Below are 18,711 nucleotides of genomic sequence, written 5' to 3' on the forward strand. Positions count from 1 at the left end.
TCTGGCACATGCCGTTTTAAGCCAAACAAGGATCAGATTTTTAAATGCACTAGTTTTTAAATGCACTACTACTAAAAGCCCACAGAGTAAAACCTCAGGGACTGGAAAATCTGATTGCTTTTACCTTTGCTGCAAGATTCTGGAAAATTCTATTTCTGCTTTTATTGGATCTCTTTTGTACATCCAGTGAAAGATTAGAAACTTAAGTTTAACAGAGAAAGACAAGATGTTTCTGTTCGTGGACAACTGTGGAGTTCACCCTGAGGAAGTGAAATCCTTGCTGTTAGTTTTTGACATCTTCATGCTCCCCAGGGTCAGCTTCAGTGTTTCTGGAAGAAGTTTTGGATGGTGTGAGATTTTTCTTCACACGCCATTGACAAACATGCAAATGAGTGAGTTGAATGAGGGAGTGTGGACGGACAGAGGATGCCTGGAGACCCCTGGGTCAACCGTGCAGATCCTGTAGATAGTGTTTTCAATGCTGCCAATCAAAGGGCACTGACAACAGGAATGAAGTGGGGGGCGTGTGAGTTTATGTGTATGTCTGTGTGTGTGTGTATGTGCGTGTGTGCACACGTGCATGCGTACATGTACTAAGGGCAAGAAAACTTAGGAGAAACTGCTTTAGCCTATGATTCACTGATCTGTTTCACAGAATATCTGCCAAGCTTGTCATAAGCAAATTTTATTCTCCTTTTATGTAAAAGAGGCATCTGACTTGAAATCAAGCTTTTAGTTATAATTTCTTAAAAACACAAGTTCCAGATCTATTGCTGGCATCTCCATTCATTCATTTACCCCCCCACCCCCATCCTATACACTATAGACTTAAGAGTACCATCGACCACAGAAAACAAGAAACTGTTCATAATTTTGAGGCTGAGTCATAGGAAGAAAATGACATTTTGTTTAGCAATCTGTTTGAGATAAGGAAATGCAAACAACTTTCACACGAAAAGTAATTCAAGTTAAGTCTGGTCTCTTAACTGGTTAAGCTTCAGCTTTGAGGCAAACCCAGCTTTCCCTAATAACTTAGTTCTATTGATCGACAGTTGCAGGGGGTGACCATCTCTTCTCATATTTTCAGTTTATTTGGTAGTATGTCTGAAATATACAGATGTTTTGCTGGGAGTGGAGAGGTCTGTGTCACAATGGCAGTTGGAAGTTAAGATTCATAAGAACTAGTGCTCTTCATTTGGGGAAACGAATTTGGAATTTAGCATCGTAAAATCCTTGGTTACTTTATTATGGTAGTTTGTTCAAAGCAGTCTTCCCTTGTGTTCACGCCAGTAGGTGAAGCTGGATGGAGACATCACAGAATCGCGGTGGTTGTGTGGAATGCCTTTCTGAGTGTTTTAGTGCCCCAGAGAAGCAGTGAGGTGGGGACATTCCTGTCATTCTGCAGCAAGAAGGTGTCAGGATTTGCCACGATAGATGGGAGGGGCTACACAAATGCGCAGGCCCGAAACCCAGAGGGCTCTGGAAACCCCGCTTCGTTTATTTTCCTTTCGGTTTTATTGCTCTCTTTTAGAGGAGAAAATCACACGAATTCGAACTCCGTCTTTGTATATAATGTTGTTTGCTCTGTTAAAGAGATTGGAGTTCCAACCAGTGAGGAGAGACAAAAAACAAGGACAGAGGTTTGTTAATGGGATGCAGAAGGGTGACAGCTCCACAGTTCTGTGCACCTCGCCGATCTAGGGCTCGTTATGAAGTGGGAACCATCCAATAATAATCTAATAAGGACAACCACCCTGACTTCCGTTGGTCTGCCTGTCTATAGCTTTTCAAATATAGAGTTGAAGTCTTTCAGTTTATTAGTTTTTTAGAACCTCAAAATTGCTTACCAAAATGTACTGTTAAAGTTTTTTCATTATCTATAGAAATGGTATTTTTCCTAACTTCAAATATATGGTTTTAAGAAAATATTTATTAAACCTTTTTAATAATCTGCTCTGATAAAGCCTATGAGATTTGCACTTTCTGGCATAAAAATGACAGATGAGAGTTACAATTGGAGAAAAGCTATTGCAGCTTGCACTGATGTTCACAATTTCTCTTAATTGCTTTCCCATTCTACTCACATTTATATTTTAGTTTGTGGAATTTTTTGCATTCTAGAATTTTTTTTTTGCTTAAGTTGATTTTTTAACAGTAATATTTTGTTTCGGTTCTTTTGGCATCTTGTGTTATTTCAAATGACAAGTGTTGAAAATTGTATGGAGATCTTTTGAAATCCAGTAATAGCAATAATTAATCAGAGATCAATACCCATATTATTGTCGGTATGAATTGGTTTTTATTAAAATATAGAGAAATAGATGAAGAAAGATAAATAACAAGGATTTGTAGTCTTTATTACCCTAGTTGCAAATTGTCTTTGAAATAGAAAAACTATTACTGAGATAAAAAGGAAAACTTGGTCATTTAAAAGCCTTCTTGTAAGAAAAGGGGAAAACTTTGGTTTTAAATAGCCCATCTGGCCTTCAGAGGCTTTTCCCCAGGGAGCTCCACTGACTTCTGCCGCATAGATTGCGCCTGATGATGGACATAGCCCATGGCAAAGAGGCCAGGGAAGGAAAGCAAATGGACTTCTGTGAAAATACACGAGGGACAAATAGCATCCTGCTTGCCAAGTAAGTGCTAGAAAATGCTCTAAAACATGGGAAATACAGACAGGCCCCAGCAGGTTCCAGCATTCTTATGTTGGCTGGGATTCTGGTTTTTAATGCAAGTCCTTGTTCTCTGTTAAGTAGACCTTTGACCTACATGTTACCTTTTTTTTTTTTTTTTTTTGAAGTTATAGCTGGGCAGCGTTCTCCAGGTTAAGTCACACACAAAACTTTGATTTGATATTTTAAATCATGTTATAAGTCAACATAGGCTGGGTTCTTCTTAACTGTGAAAAAGTAGTAAGGATTTATTCATAAAGGTTTGGAGGGGTTGGTTTATTTTTAAACTACAATTGCTTAGCATCTATAGAACTGGGTGGCCACACAGGGTCTTCTAGCAAAACTGTTTCTTGTTTGTTACGGTTGGTTGACGAGACCACCACCTTTTCCCTGTAGCAACCCCTGATGGTGACAAGAAGAAAGCCAATATTTCTGATACACTATCCTTGGGTGACTATATAATTTACTTTTAAAATTGTTTACCAGCCTCAAAAGAGTTACAATGAAGAAGTCTTTTAGAAATGAGATCATTATTTATGAAATTTCTCAGATTCCCTTGTCTCTACCCTTTGTGTGTCCGTGATGTTTGTCCAGCAAAAAATTAATACCACTTTTCTCTCCTCCCCACCCCTTTCCCTTTTGGTAACCATAAATTTGTCTTCTATGTCTGTGAGTCTCTTTCTGTTTTGTAAATAAGTTCACTTGTATCATATTTTAGATTCACATATAGGTGATTAGCAGATACAAACTACTATATATAAAATAGGTAAACAACAAGGACCTACTGTATAACACAGGAAACTATATTCCATATCTTGTAATAACCTATAATGGAAAAGAATATGAAAAAGAATATATATATATGTGTATAAGTGAATCACTTTGCTGTATACCAGAAACTAACACAACATTGTAAGTCAACTCTACGTCAATAATAAAAAATTGAAGTTAAATTAAAAATACGACTTTTTACAATATATAATTCAATTTCAACATTGCTGAATCAGAGCATCTAAAGGGTGCATTTTGTGTGGTCGAATGGTAAATGGTGGCCTGGAAGTGGAGATAATGGCCATTCCCTAACTCAGAGTCTTTGGGCCAGGAAATCACCATTCTCTCTCTGACAAGGATCCTACCTCACATACTGATGTGGGAAATAACCTGAGACAATGGATGTGGAAATACTGAAATATAAATGGACTGTAAAATCGTAGGATGTTATTGCATTCTGAATTTGAGATTCTTCATCTGCAAGCAAGGCTCTTATTTTCATTCATGTACCCATGAAATACCAATATCTGAGCTAGATCAGTGATATTTTATGAGCTGCTCAAAATTCATGATGCTTAATTAATTTAATATTTTATTTGATTTAAAACCCTGCTGGATTTTCTTTCCGGAAATTCAGACATATTTTAAATCCTTCCAGAAGGTGCTTCTAAGTCCTGTATTTAATATTCTTCATGTAATTTACATCTAAAGTAGTGATTATAATCTAATTTTTAAAGCCTGCATATATCATCCAGTTTAAAAGAAACCAGTAAAGTGTGTGTCCTTTAGATAAAAATCTGAGAAATAAACAATTATTATTTGGTTATTTTTCCTTTCCCCACTGTCTTTTTCATTGCCAAACAAATAATGAAGTTGAGAGATGCTTTCCTTTCCTGATATCTGTTGGCCCTTCAAATTGCTCTTCCAAACAGCCTTCTGCCACCATTACCACACACACACACACACACACACACACACACACAGTTGTGGAAAGGTTTCCTCTTGTTACTACACCTGCTTCTTTATGACAGTCGTATTCTCACTGGACCCTGTTGTCATTACCATCCTGGATTGAAACTCAAGTACCACTTCTGTCTCCTACTGGAGCCTACACGAAACCCTTCAAAGGCACTAATCAGATGTGGTTTCTCCTTGTCCATGTGAGACAGGTGAATAAGTATAACACGTGAATTTAAGGAACTTATGGTCAGGATAAAAGCAAGACCAATGCAGGCTTGTTTAGTGCTGTTCTCAGACCAGTGGTATCAATTATTAGTGAGCTCGAGTTCCCAGAAGGTAAAATCAGTGCAGAGAAGAACAGTCAGGGAAAGCTTATTGGGAAGATAGGACTTTAGCCAGATCATGAAGGATGGGAAATGGGGATTGACGGAGAGAAGCATTAAATACGAGGAGCAATAATGAATAAGATGAGTTATCAGGATAGCGGCACCCCATCCTGAATTCATGTAGTGAGCTGTGGGCAGGCAGGCCTTGGGAAGTAGCTTGGTGAGCGTTATTCCTCTCCTGGGCACCTCCAGCCCCACCTCACCACCCCAAACGCTAACCCACCCCCATCTCCAGGCCCAGTTATATAAACAAAAATATCTTTGCATTTATAACATGTCCTCCAGTCCTTAAAAGGAAAATTCGAATCATAACATTTCCTGTGTCCCAATATGCTAATATTGGTATGATCAACATTCAGATTCCTGGGTTTTTCCGATAAAGAATGTCATTTTGCTGAACTGTTATTCTTTTCTTAAATGATCAAGAAACTTCTGTCACCTACCTTTAGTCTCTTTCCCTACTTCCCTATAAACTTTTCACTCTCAGATCTTCTCCTTTGAATAGTTTATACTCAATATGTACCAGGAATACGCTCCTTGACATGTTCTGTGTGTTTTCTGTGTATTGCCCGTCTCAGTCTAATCAGATGTTTTCATTTCATTGACTGAGCAGCTCCATGTCAGAACTTGTGGTGCTCATGTAGGTAACACAAGCTAATGTTTCTTGGTGGTGCTTTCATGAGATTGTGTGTTTTTAAACTTTCCTCAAAGGATAGACTCATGACACCCGCTTCTTTTGGTCCCACAACACCCTCTAGAGTAGTAAGTGTGCCAAATAGATGTGCCAGTAGTTGCTGTGGACCGAACTAACTTGGAAAGGTTTTTTTTTTTCTTTTCATAGTATAACATATATAATCTTCCCATTCAGAATATAAAAATTCTCAACTTTAAAAAGAAGACAATGGAATGAAAAATAATTTTGTCTCTTAGAGAAGTTCTGAAAGGAAAGATTTTTCCAGTGTTCTAGTCTGGAAATGAGTGTCTCCCCTCCCTGCCAAAAAAGAAGAATGGCTATGATTTTTCACAATAGTAAACTATTTAAACAGATACGATTTTCCTTTTCACTAGTGGGGAAGAAAGTATCACCACTGCCACCCTGCTCAGAAGGTAACTTAATTCCAAACTCTACCAAGAATAATATTGGGCATTACTGGAGCTCCATTTGAACCAATCTCTGCCAAACTCCTTGAGTGAGAAATAATGGATTCTAAATGGGAATTCTTTCTGCTTTGGGGAGTTTTCATGATATGTTACATAAAATATAAAACAATTTATCATAGAATATTTCTGTTCTCTTTATCTAGAGGTGACTTTTCATGTAAAATCTTTTGTATCTAGGAAGGAAAATACTTCTATATTATTTTGATAAATGAGTTCTCAATACTAAGCCTAATTCTGTGACCTAACGTTGCAAGTGAAGACTCTTGTGAATCGAACAGAAACTCTTAAGAGGATGGATCCTAATGTAAGAAGGAGGTCTGTTTTTCTGGGTCATGTCTTGCCCTTTCTCCCCTGTAGCATACATGCTTAAGTCTGGTACATGGTGGCCTTCTACACAAATGTGCCTCGTCTCCCAGGCCTGGGTAGAGTAGGAAGTGGGTTTAGTAGCTACACACGGACGCTTTCTTAGGAGCGTTGTTATTGCTATTTTGCCTTTGCTTTGTGGTGTTCTAAGCTTTGGTGAATTCATCTGGTAATACTGGCACCCAATCTGCATCAGATCAGCTATCACAATGGGACCCTTTACTCCCTATGAGCTTTGTTTAACCCAGCTCAAGGGCCACAAATACCCAAAACAGTCTCTGAGAAGCTTCCATTCTTTAAATTCCTGGTGAGTGTGATTACTTTCTTAGTGTAAAAACAAAACTTATACTAGTGGGGGTTTTTGAAGCAGTTGCTAAAACACTAGTTGAATTGGTACTAAAACATAGTGGCTAGAAATCAGGGACTTTAGGTGTTCAGTAAACCTGTGGATTTTCAGGTCACATCCTACCCCTCCTGCCTCAGTAAGATGGTGATTTCTGTGTCTGAGGAGGGGCCCAGATTTGTGCCATTTAACAAACACCTTCTGGTGGTTCCGTGGCAGATAGTTAGCCATATGTTGAATATGTTGGTTAAAAAATATATATTAAAGGAAAAAGAACCCTGGTTATTTTGAGAGGCAATACACGGCGGAGATTAAGAACTTCAACTCTGGAGCCAGATGGCCTGGGATTGAACCCCAGGTCTGCCACACTTGCTTATAATCTTGGGCAGTTTCTTCATCTGTAAAATGGGGTATAATAGTACTTTCCTGAGGGGTGGTTGTAAGAGCTCGTGAGTTGTAACATGTAAAATATTTGATTGGCCTGGCTCAGAGTAAGCCCTTGATATGTTTTAAGTATGATTATTCTTGTCACTTCTATTTTGATTCTGTGTTTGCTTCCTATGGTTTTTTTTTTTTTCATCCTTGTAGAATGATCCCTGGGAACACTTTAGTAAACTTCAGATCTTCCCATAAAGCAACAGAGAACAGGGTAAGAGGACATGAGAGAGCATCGTATAGACTCTAAAACCAGACGGAGCCATGTTTAATTTTACTTCCATCCCATGGAAGCTATATTACCCTAACCTCACCCTCTGGTTCCCTATAGTATGGAGTTATTTTGATAGATAAAGCATGTGAAAGATGAACTTATTCCTAACATATAGTAAGCATTCAATGCATGTTTTCCATTTTTATTGTTCATATATGTCATATATATAAAATATACACATCACAGAGAAGAAGAGGGAGACAGAGAGGAATTCAGTAACCCAGGCTTAGGAGGAAAGAGGAGAAGAGGGGAACTCAGGGAAGGTTTTTCCGAGGAAAGGAGTTTCTAGTCCGTGCTGAATTAGGAAGCGATTAGAAGTTAGCCAGGATATAGTGGGAGTGGGGAGGGAGGGAGAGGTGCAAAGAGTAACCTTCGGAGAACCGTGTGTTGCTTCCCTTGTATGAGGCTGGAATGTGTATCTGGGTGGGTGAGGGGTGGGAGTTCCTGGGAAGAGATCAAAGAAATCTAAGAGAGAAACTACAGTCAGACCGAGTAGGGCCTAATAAATAAGCCCTGGTAAGGAGTTTGAATTTGATCCTGAGGCTAACAGGGGGCAGTTACTTTTTTAACAAGGGAGTGAGAAGATCAGATATGCACCTTAGAGAAAATACTCTACTGCTGGTGTGGAGAATGAGCTGGAGGGGGCCGGAAGATGGGCAGAGACCAGGAAGCAGGCTGTTGAAGAAATCCAGTGCTGGTGGCCTGGACTAAAAGTTATCAGCTCTCTTTCCTAAGTCCTCCGTGGAGGCGGGTGGGGAAGCCCTGCAGATCTGATTCTGAGGGTTAAAAATTAATACTGCCTGAGCCTGATTCTCTAGCATGTCCATCTCTGCCTGACCTTAAGTTAGATCCTTGTGGAAGTTGCATTAAGTCTCGTAGGCCACTGGAGTGCTGTTAAACTCCTGCTCCTGCATGTGAAATGGAATGGAATCTCAGCCTGCAGTCAGCCAGTAAATGAGTATAACTTATGTTGAATTCCAGCTAATGTACCGCCGTCGAAGTAGCATGAAGTCTGGGAAGTCACTGGGGTACCATTTAGAGTACTGAACAGTGATTTACTTGGTTAGACCCCAATGGCCTGTATGTGCCAATATAGCTTCCATGGTCTTTTCTACTTTGTTCCAGGGAATAAGTTATGGAATGAAAACATCCATTTTTAAAATATATTTTCTATATCTTAATTCATTTTCTTGGTGGATGGGGATTATTGAGGTCACTATTTATTGTTCAAAAATGTGTAGTACAAACGAAAGTAGCAAGTCATAACCTAAAAACGTGTAGTTTAAATGAAAGTCACAAGTCATAACCCAAAGTAATTTTTCCTATCAAATGTATGTAATACAGTTTTCAAAAGTATTGATATTCACACTCTTACCCAGAATAAATTTGAATTTTTATAAGGAATTTTTTAAATGCTCATTATAAGTTTGTGATATATATATATATAGGTATAGATACAGATTTAATGTTAATTGTTCACTGACATACAAATATATAGAATGTGTCATATGCCCATGAAGTCCAGTGTTTAAAAAGAAAAACAACAGAACTAATGTTAACCTGGTAAGTCCTAGAGGTCCAAGCCTGTATCTTCTGTCCTCATGTAATTATCACCACAAGCCGTATATTTAATACTTGCTTAATAAGTTATGTGGTTGCCACGTGCAAATGATCATTAATATGAAAAGCTTGTCTGTTGTTGCCCCTACGTTTGTGGTGAAACAAGTATTTGTTGTGTGAGAGCTCGCAGCTTATCTGTGATAGGTGTCCTGGGCACTTTGAACAACCGATGTTCCTAAAATTTACAAATGAGGAAACCTCAAATATGAGTCTGTAATAACTACATTTAAAACTATCTTAGGAAATATTTTCCCCTCTTAATAAAAGTAACAGATCCTTGAGATTAGCTCAAGATGGCGGAGTAGAAGGACGTGCTCTCACCTCTTCTTACAAGAACACCGGAATCACAACTAACTGCTGAACAAAAAAGCACTGGAACCTACCAAAAAAGATACCCTACATCCAAAAATAACAAATCCTCTGATTGGGTTTTCAAAGTGTGTAGATGCTTGATAAATAAGTAGGAAAAGAATTTTAGATATGCAAAGAGATTAAGTCATATTTATCTAGTTTGGGAAAGTCAAAAGAGGGAAAAGATAAATACGGTGGAGAATTTTAGAAACGTTTACTGGAATAAACAGTAACGGTTCCGAACATTTGTGTATTACTGTGGCTTGTTCATTATGTTTTCCAAAACATTACTTCATTTGATCTGTTTAAGAAGCCTATGAAATAGAGTTTCTACAGCTAGGGAAATTATTTCTTAGAGCAGTTAGGTGATTTGTCCAGAGTCCAAACAGCTCATAAGTAATGAACTGGAAACTCTGTGTTTTCTGACTCTTTAGCCAGTACTTAAATGTTCAGTAGCAAGTAATTAATTGGCATATATTAACTACCACATTGTATCTGAAGGCATCTGTGACTAGGCAGTTCACATGGAAGATGTCCTTCTTAAACTGCCCACGCATTTACTGCCTAGACTGCTCATTTGCCATAAAATTTTAATTTAAAAAAATGGTTTTTCTGTTTACAGAAGTAACACAGGTTCTGAGTAGAAAATTTAAAAATGTACATTGGCTCCATGAATATTATGTGACCATAGATTGCACCCCTCCATAGATTCTGAGATTTTTGTGCTTTTTGGAAATATTTTATGCTTTAAAAATATTTCAAATGAGATCACAAAGAACATTTTTGTTGCTTTAGTTTTTATTTTAACAAATTAGTATGAAAAAATTTCCTGTGTCGTTAAATGTCATTATGATACTATTTCAACAGCTTCATAATATTCCATTTTCCAAATAACACCTATTAAGAATTTGGGGATGCTCTCTATGTTTTGTTATTAGAAATAACACTGAAGAATATCTTTACTAACTACCTCATTGTATAAATCCATATTTTCTTAGATAGCCTGGCAATAAAATTGCTGGGGTAAATGATATATAAAATTTCTTGATCATGACCAAATAGCCCAATAGCTTGTCTTATTTAAATCCCCATTTTGTTGTGTATGAATGCCATTTTTTACACGTTTGCCAATCCCTGATCTTTTCAAAAATCTTTGCCAAAATGATCATCAAAAATAGTGTATTATTAAAGGTACATGCACCCCTATGTTCATAGCAGCACTATCACAATAGTCAAGACATGGAAACAACCTAAATGTCCATCAAGAGATGAATGGATAAAGAAGATGTGGTATATATATACAATGGAATACTACTCAGCCTTAAAAAAGAACAAAATAATGCCATTTGCAGCAACATGAATGGACCTAGAGATTATCATACTAGGTGAAGTAAGTCAGAAAGAGAAAAACAAATACTATATGATAACACTTATATGTGGAATCTAAAACATGACAGAAATGAACTTATCTAGGAATCAGAAAGACTCACAGACATAGAGAACAGACTTGTGGTTGCCAAGGGGTTGGGGGGTAGGGGAGGGATGGAGTGGGAGTTTGTGGTTAGCAGATGCAAACTATTACATATAGAATGGATAAACAACAAGGTCCTACTGTAGAGCACAGGGAACTATATTAAATTTCCTGAGATAAACCGTAATGGAAAAGAATATTAAAAAAATGTATATGTATGTATAATTGGATCACTTTGCTGTACAGGAGAAATTAGCACAACATTGTAAATCAACTATACTTCAAGAAAAAAATGGTGTGTTGTCACTTCGGTTGGTTAAACAGTAAGGTAGTAAATCCATTGAAGGAGGGGACTAAGATTTGCTCTTTGGCTTGAATCCTGCACAACGCCTGCTGTATCTTTTGACGCAGAGACATTCAACAAACAGGGTGTTGCCTACACAGCACATGTAATACATAAAACATTGGTCATGTTCCTATTTGATCTTTGTTTTTATCAAATACTTCAAGTGCTTCCCTTCATTCTTCTGTGAAATGAAATAACCAGCTTTTTCGGTGGCCATTCAAATGGCAAGTACGAGTTGGAAAGCATTTTGCATTTTTGGAAGTAGCATCATAGTTTTTGAGCTAGCAGGAACTTTAAAGATCATTCAATCTGATCCTGTTACTTTACAATAAGCGTATTTAATGTAAAGATATGAAAAATCCTGGTGTGTTTTACAAATCGAAATGGAAAGCTCGGTGTCTAATATTTTTGCACAAATGTATAATTTTGTCCATAGTTTATATGAGTTCCTCATGTCCTGAGAAATGTAAACCTCTCTACTTTTTAATTCTTTGTAGTATAGTGAAACTAAAATGGTCGACCATTTTAAGAAAACAAAATTTTAGCCATGGCAATGGATTCTGGTTTCAAAGATAAACCAAACGCATTTGCAGTGAGCTCCAACCCTGCTTTATCTAAATAATAATTTCCTATAGGCATATTACTTGGCATGGCTTAGTCAACCATATTTCTTTTCGTTTTGTTTTAGGTAGCAGTTTTACAACATCATCGGGATTATATACAGGAAATAATTCACTCACGAATTCCTCTGGATTTAACAGTTCACAGCAGGTAATTTTCAAAGCCGTTTAACTTCTGAAATTTAAAGAAATGCAACAGATGATTTTCTTAGGTAAAGAAAGATTCGTTTATATTACACTATAAGCGAGACCTTTCTTAAGTCTTCTAATAGTTGTTTTTTTGTTTTTTTTTTTTCCTCCTTTAAAAATCTCTTTAGCAGTCCTATATGGTGAGTTGTTTGGTTCTCAGATTGGTTGAATTTTACCTAGAAATCATGGAATAGAAATATGAAGAGGGAATCTGATCTTACATAAAACTGGTTTGCAAGTCTGCTTACTTCAGTCAGCGTGTGCTTGTGTGTCCCTTTGGGAAGTCAGAGAAGACGGAAGTGCAAACACATTCACGGTTACATTCTGAAAACACTAAGCAGCAGCTGTATTCTGACAGGTTGCTCTTGTGTGGTTTGATTTGGTAGGACTATCCATCGTATCCCAGCTTCGGCCAGGGTCAGTATGCACAGTATTACAACAGCTCGCCGTACCCGGCACATTACATGACAAGTAGCAACAGCAGCCCAACGACGCCGTCCACAAATGCCACTTACCAGCTTCAGGAACCGCCATCTGGCATCACCAGCCAAGCAGTGACAGATCCCGCAGCAGGTAATTACGTGCATTTTTATTAGTCCTGCACGCTATGTTTCTGGTGGTTGAAATGCATTTTTCCGCAGTCTTATATTCACGACAGTGGTCGCACACCTTTGACAAGTTTTGGCAAGGCCTTAAGTCAAGCAGCATGCTGGTGACCTTAGCTTTATTTTTACTTGCTTAAAAATTTTAGTACAAAGTGTATAACTTCAAAAGTACATGAAATAGAGATTTTGTTTAGTCGTACCTATACTCAATTTTCAAGGTATATATAGCTTTTTAGATGCGTAAGTATAAATGTTTAGCTATAATGCTTACCTATAATTATAACTGTGTTGACATATGAATATGAAGATAAATGACATCACCTCAAATTTAATGTTTATCATCATGAAACAGTTAATGTTTTTCAAAAACATCAAATAGCATCAAAGGGTTGATCATGGAAAATGGTGATTCTCCTGGCCTACCCTTTCCCCCTCGTGACTTGCTGTGAATTTTTTAACAGTGTATCTGAGGGCGGGCATTTTTTGTACTCCTGCACAACCTTTGAGGGGCCCTTTCAAATGCAAGTCTCTCCATCTCTGGACGTTTATCTGCCATGTTTTTTTTTTTTTTTAAATTTTTATTTATTTATTTTTGGCTGTGTTGGGTCTTCGTTTCTGTGCGAGGGCTTTCTCTAGTTGCGGCAGGCGGGGGCCACTCTTCATCGTGGTGCGCGGGCCTCTCACTGTTGCGGCCTCTCTTGTTGCGGAGCACGGGCTCCAGACGCGCAGGCTCAGTAGTTGTGGCTCACGGGCCTAGTTGCTCTGCGGCATGTGGGATCTTCCCAGACCAGGGCTCGAACCCGTGTCCCCTGCATTGGCAGGCAGACTCTCAACCACTGTGCCACCAGGGAAGCCCTCTGCTATGTTTTTAATATTTCTTCCCCTCCATTAATTCTTTCTGGAACTCTTAATATTGCATGCTTAATTTCCTGAATTGGTCTCTAACTAGGTTTCTTACATTTTCTCTCGCACTAATTGCATCCTTAACTTTTTAAAAATGTAGTCTTTCCTTTCATGGATTAGAGGTGAGCTGTTATCCTCAAAGCAGCAGCGAGTTTTTTTCCTTTGCCTTTTATTCCTAGAGCCAAAGCCCACCGTGTCAGGTTAAAATGGTCTTACATTGTAAGGCTCACTTCTATGATGTGATCACAGTGTTAATTCTAGGTGGTTATCCCAAATCGTGGGGGGGAAAAAATGTAATGGATGCTAATTTAAATTTTAACTATAGGGTTGTCTTGTAAATCTTAGCAGATGACCCTCCGGAAAACTCCTTTAAGTGTTTAGTTGTTCTGCCTTTTCTGTTAAATGAATGCAAATGCTGTTTTTTTCTTGAGTAGGAAGTTACATCATTCTTAATCTTGCATTACAACTACCTGTGCATCTCCACTATAAACATTTTTATCTTTGATTATCTTATTCCATTTACCTTTATTTTAAAAAACTCGCTTGATATAATATTCTTCACGCAGTTCACATGTGTAAAAACAGTATTCATAGAACTTCATGTATGTTTTTCTTGTCTTTTAATTAGATTTCACATCTATATAATCCCACTTAAATAAACTGTTATAGAAGGTATTGAATGTCCTGTAGAAGTTATTGTAGAATTTTCTTCTCTACTTACATTAACTTCATATAGGTATCAAGAGGAAAGATAATGGCTTGCTGAAATTTAGGGATACCTTGTGTTTTACATGAACCATCTGGGTCATGCAAGCTTCTCAAGGACCGAAAGGAATTTTGAAATGAGGATAGCTATGTGAATGAGAAATAGAAAAACTCTTTAGGGTCTGTGCAATAAGAGATTGAGAAAAGGAGACAGCAGACTAATTTTACTTAATTCATGACATTTTGGTTGTGAAGAGAACAGAATAAAACAAACTGGTGAAGACTTAATCATGTTTCTCAAATTAAGGTTGATTAGAGCTTTAAAAAAAGACCATTTGGACATATCATAAAACTTTATCTCTGAAACTTGACATTGTTCTAAGTGAATTTTATTTATAAAAGGGATCCTGTGTGAGAGAGTGGGGATGAGTGGACACGAAGCCACGCCAGATGGGAAACAATGCGAAATTATAATTTTTGAAAGGTATATATAATTTTATTTTAAGATTGAATGATCTATCTTAGGTTTTATTTGAATAAATGCTTAGTGTTTTAGATACTTATTTCAATTTCAGTATCTTTATGGCTACAGAATAGGAAAGAATTGAAATGGTGGGAAAATAATATTTTTCAGATTTTTTTATATTCACCACTTCCCACTAAAACGCATGTGTAGGGATCAGCCTTTCTTGTCTTACATAGTTAGGAGTGGAAAGTTCAGTGAGTTTACACATTGAAAAAGAAATGTGGATTACTTTAAAAATTCAAGAAAATTTAGTCTTTTCTTTTTTTTTTTTAAACGTTTGTGGTAAGATTGTGGATTCAGCCTAAGTTGTTTGGCATTAACTTCCCTTTCTTACTAGTCATGTGTAAAATTATAGACTTATCCTTCTTGATGAAAAGTAAGTGTTGGTGATAAAGTACATAAAAATCATTAAACTAAAGAATTAGAAGGAATGATTTATTACATATAACCTAATGTTTTTGTTTCAAGATTGAAATAAAAAATAGTTAAAATAATGAATGTCTATTTTTGTTGAAGTTATTTCAGGTGTTTTTTTTCTTTTAATAGTCTATTGGGTTTAAAGTCAGTATTTTCTAAAACTGGAAAGTTAAATTCTAGTCAATTATCTGATCTTATGTATGACCAGGTTTCTGCCTTTCAGTTTCATGGAATTATGCAGTACAGATGAATCCACAGTACATGAGTTCTTCCATACTTTATGATATCTGTTCTTTATTGTTCATAGAATCGTTATGTCATAGTGAACAAATAAGATAGCCTTGTAAGGCTTTTTCAGGGCAAACATGTAGGGACTCATTTATTTTTAATTGTGCATTTTAAAATTGGTATGAACAATACTAATCTTTCAAGTCCATGATATTACACAGTATTACTTATAAATATGTACCTCCTCATGAATCTTAAGTTCAAAACTTATTTTAATATGTTTGTAATTAAATATTGAAAACTTTATCCTCCTTTCATTAGGCATGTGTAATACATTAAAAATAACATAACTTGAATATGAAAGCTTACTCTCAAATTTTAAAAACTAAAAACAGTGCCTTTGCATTCATTTAAAAAAAATGAGTTTATTAGTCATGCATTGACTGTCTTAATAAAATACAATTTACATCATCTGGAGATATGTAAGAATCCATCTACTTGAGAAACATAGTGAGATTTATCTGATCATTCACCAATGTTTTCATTTACTTATTGGATTCAAGAAAATAGTGCCTACTCTTCAGCTAGCAGTGCCAGCCTCCCCACTCCCCGTTGAAGGACATCTTGGTTGCCTCCAATTTTGGCAATGATAAATAAAGCTACTATAAACATTTGTATAGGTTTTTGTATGGACATATGTTTTCACTCATTTGGGCAAATTCCTAAGAGTCTGATGGCTAGATTGTATGGTAGAAGTATGTTTAGTTTGATAAGAAACTGCTAAAATGTCTTCCAAAGTGGCTGTATCATTTTGCACTTCTACCAGCAAGAATGAGAGTTCCTGTTGCTCCACATTGTCACCAGGGTTTGGTGGTGTCAGTTTTCAAATTTTGGCCATTCTAATAGGTGTGTTGTGGTATCTAATTGTTTTAATTTGCATTTTCCTAATGAAATATGATGTTGAGTATCTTTTCATGTAATTATTTGCCATCTGTGTGTCTTCTTTGATGAGGTATCTGTTCAGATGTTTTGCCCACTTCTTAATCAGGTTGTTTGTTTTCTTATTGTTGAATTTTAAAAGTTCTTTGTATATTTTGGATACAAGTCCTTTATCAGATGTTGTTTTGTCCCAGTCTGTGTCTTGTCTTTTCATTCTCTTAACATTACCTTTTGCAGAGCAGAAGTTTTTAATTTGAATGAACTCCATCTTATCATTTTTTTTTCTTTCATGGAACATGCATTTGGTTTTGTATCTAAAGACTCATTGCCAAACCATAGGTTTTCTCTTATGTTATGGTCTAGAAAATTTGTGGGCATAGAGTTGTTCATAATATTCTTTTTTTTTTTTTTTTTTTTTAAACTTTGGGTTTATTTATTTATTTATGGCTGTGTTGGGTCTTCGTTTCTGTGCGAGGGCTTTCTCTATTTGCGGAAAGTGGGGGCCACTCTTCATTGCGGTGCGCGGGCCTCTCACTATTGCAGCCTCTCTTGTTGCGGAGCACAGGCTCCAGACGCGCAGGCTCAGTAATTGTGGCTCACGGGCCTAGTCGCTCCGCGGCATGTGGGATCTTCCCGGACCAGGGCTCGAACCCGTGTCCCCTGCATTGGCAGGCAGACTCTCAACCACTGCGCCACCAGGGAAGCCCCATAATATTCTTCTTTTATCCTTTTAATGTCCATGGGCTTGCTAATGATGGACCCCCTCTTTCATTTCTGATATTAGTAAGTTTTATCTTCTCTCTTTTTGTCTTGGTTAACCCTCTAGAGTTTTATTAATTTTACTGACCTTTTCAAAGAGCCAATTTTTAGTTTTATTGATTTTTCTCTGTTGTTTTCCTGTTTTCAATTTCATTGGCTTCTCTGTTATTTAGTATTTCTTTTGCCTACTTTTTTATATATATATAAATTTATTTATTTATTTTTGGCTGCATTGGGTCTTCGTTGCTGCACGTGGGCTTTCTCCAGTTGTGGCGAGTGGGGGTTACCCTTCATTGTGGTGTACAGGCTTTTCTCATTGTGGTGGCTTGTCTTTGTTGAGGAGCACAGGCTCTAGGTGTGCGGGCCTGAGTAGTTGTGGCATGCGGGCTCAGTAGTGGCTCATGGGCTCTAGAGTGCAGGCTCAGTAGTTGTGGCGCATGGGCTTCATTGCTCCGCGGCATGTGGGATCTTCCCGGACCAGAGCTCGAACCCGTGTCCCCTGCATTGGCAGGTGGATTCTTAACCACTGCGCCACCAGGGAAGTCCCTTCTTTTGCCTACTTTTGATTTCATTTGCCCCTCTTTTTCTAGTTTTCTAAGGTTTGAAGTTTAGATGATTGATTTTAAGTCTTTCTTCTTTTCTAATATACACTTACAATGCTATGAAGTTCCCTCTAAGCACTGCTTTTGTTGCATCCCACAATATTTGATAGGGTTTTTTTTTTCATTTTCATTTAGTTCAAAATATTTTTATTTTCATTATCATTGAAGCCCTCCCTTTCAAAGAGGTGTATATTTATAAACATCCTATTGGAGAAAAATTTTAGAAATTTGATGGTATACAGTAAGAATCATTTGTTACAGCCATAGTTGTTCACATCTTCCTAATTAAATGGCTTTCAGTTCTTAGAAAATGTGTTTAGTTTCTGAGAGAAGGGTATTACATGGTCCCTTCAAATTCTACTATCTATATAAGATAATTTTGGTCACAGTCAACTCTTTTTTTTTTCCTTATCCAAATCTAAGTAATATTAAAATTAAATCCAATATTACTTTAATTTTTAAATGATGGATTTCATTTAAAATTTCTTTTAAACTTTTAAAAGAAAAATTTCTTTTAAATTTTAAATTTCTTTTTAAAATATTTTTCTTTGCAAAGTTACTGATTTTCTTCTATGTTTAAAAACATATAGAGGTAAGAAATAAAAAAAGAAAAAGACATTTTAGGATGTTTCCCTTTTGTGCTAATATCTAAACTCTCATCCCTCCTAGCCACTGAAGTGTAAAGAGTATATTATTTCCTTGTACTGAACCCTAAAATCTTAAGGCATGTTGTTACCAACATAATTGAATATGTTTTTTTAAAAAAGTGGTTAAAAAATAATTTAACCACTCGAGAGTTATTCATGAAGGAATTTTTTAATTGATTTTTATCAAAAGAACACTTAAGCCATTCTTTAAAAAATGTTTTTCTTTATCATATGTCAAAATATGAACACTCATTTGTAATCCAATTACTGTGCTATATTTAAATAATTTGGCTTGAAAACATTTTTCTTGTCCAAAATCTCTTAGAACATCTCATAATAATTATGACAGTGATCATAATAATAATACATAGTAAAAACACAATTACTATGTTTAGAGCTTTACATTATATTACCTTCA

General features: G+C 36.6%; 1 protein-coding gene across 1 annotated transcript in view; it reads left to right on the forward strand.

The window, feature by feature from the left end:
• EYA1 (EYA transcriptional coactivator and phosphatase 1) overlaps nucleotides 1-18,711 on the forward strand; it is a 158,352-nt gene that overhangs the window by 48,826 nt on the left and 90,815 nt on the right. Inside the window, exons 8-9 of the mRNA XM_036829798.1 lie at nucleotides 11,842-11,924; nucleotides 12,349-12,535. Coding sequence (XP_036685693.1) covers nucleotides 11,842-11,924; nucleotides 12,349-12,535 — 270 coding nt within the window. The remainder of the gene's footprint in view (nucleotides 1-11,841; nucleotides 11,925-12,348; nucleotides 12,536-18,711) is intronic.

This window comes from Balaenoptera musculus, chromosome 17 (assembly GCF_009873245.2).
Source record: "Balaenoptera musculus isolate JJ_BM4_2016_0621 chromosome 17, mBalMus1.pri.v3, whole genome shotgun sequence".
Lineage (NCBI taxonomy): Eukaryota > Metazoa > Chordata > Mammalia > Artiodactyla > Balaenopteridae > Balaenoptera > Balaenoptera musculus.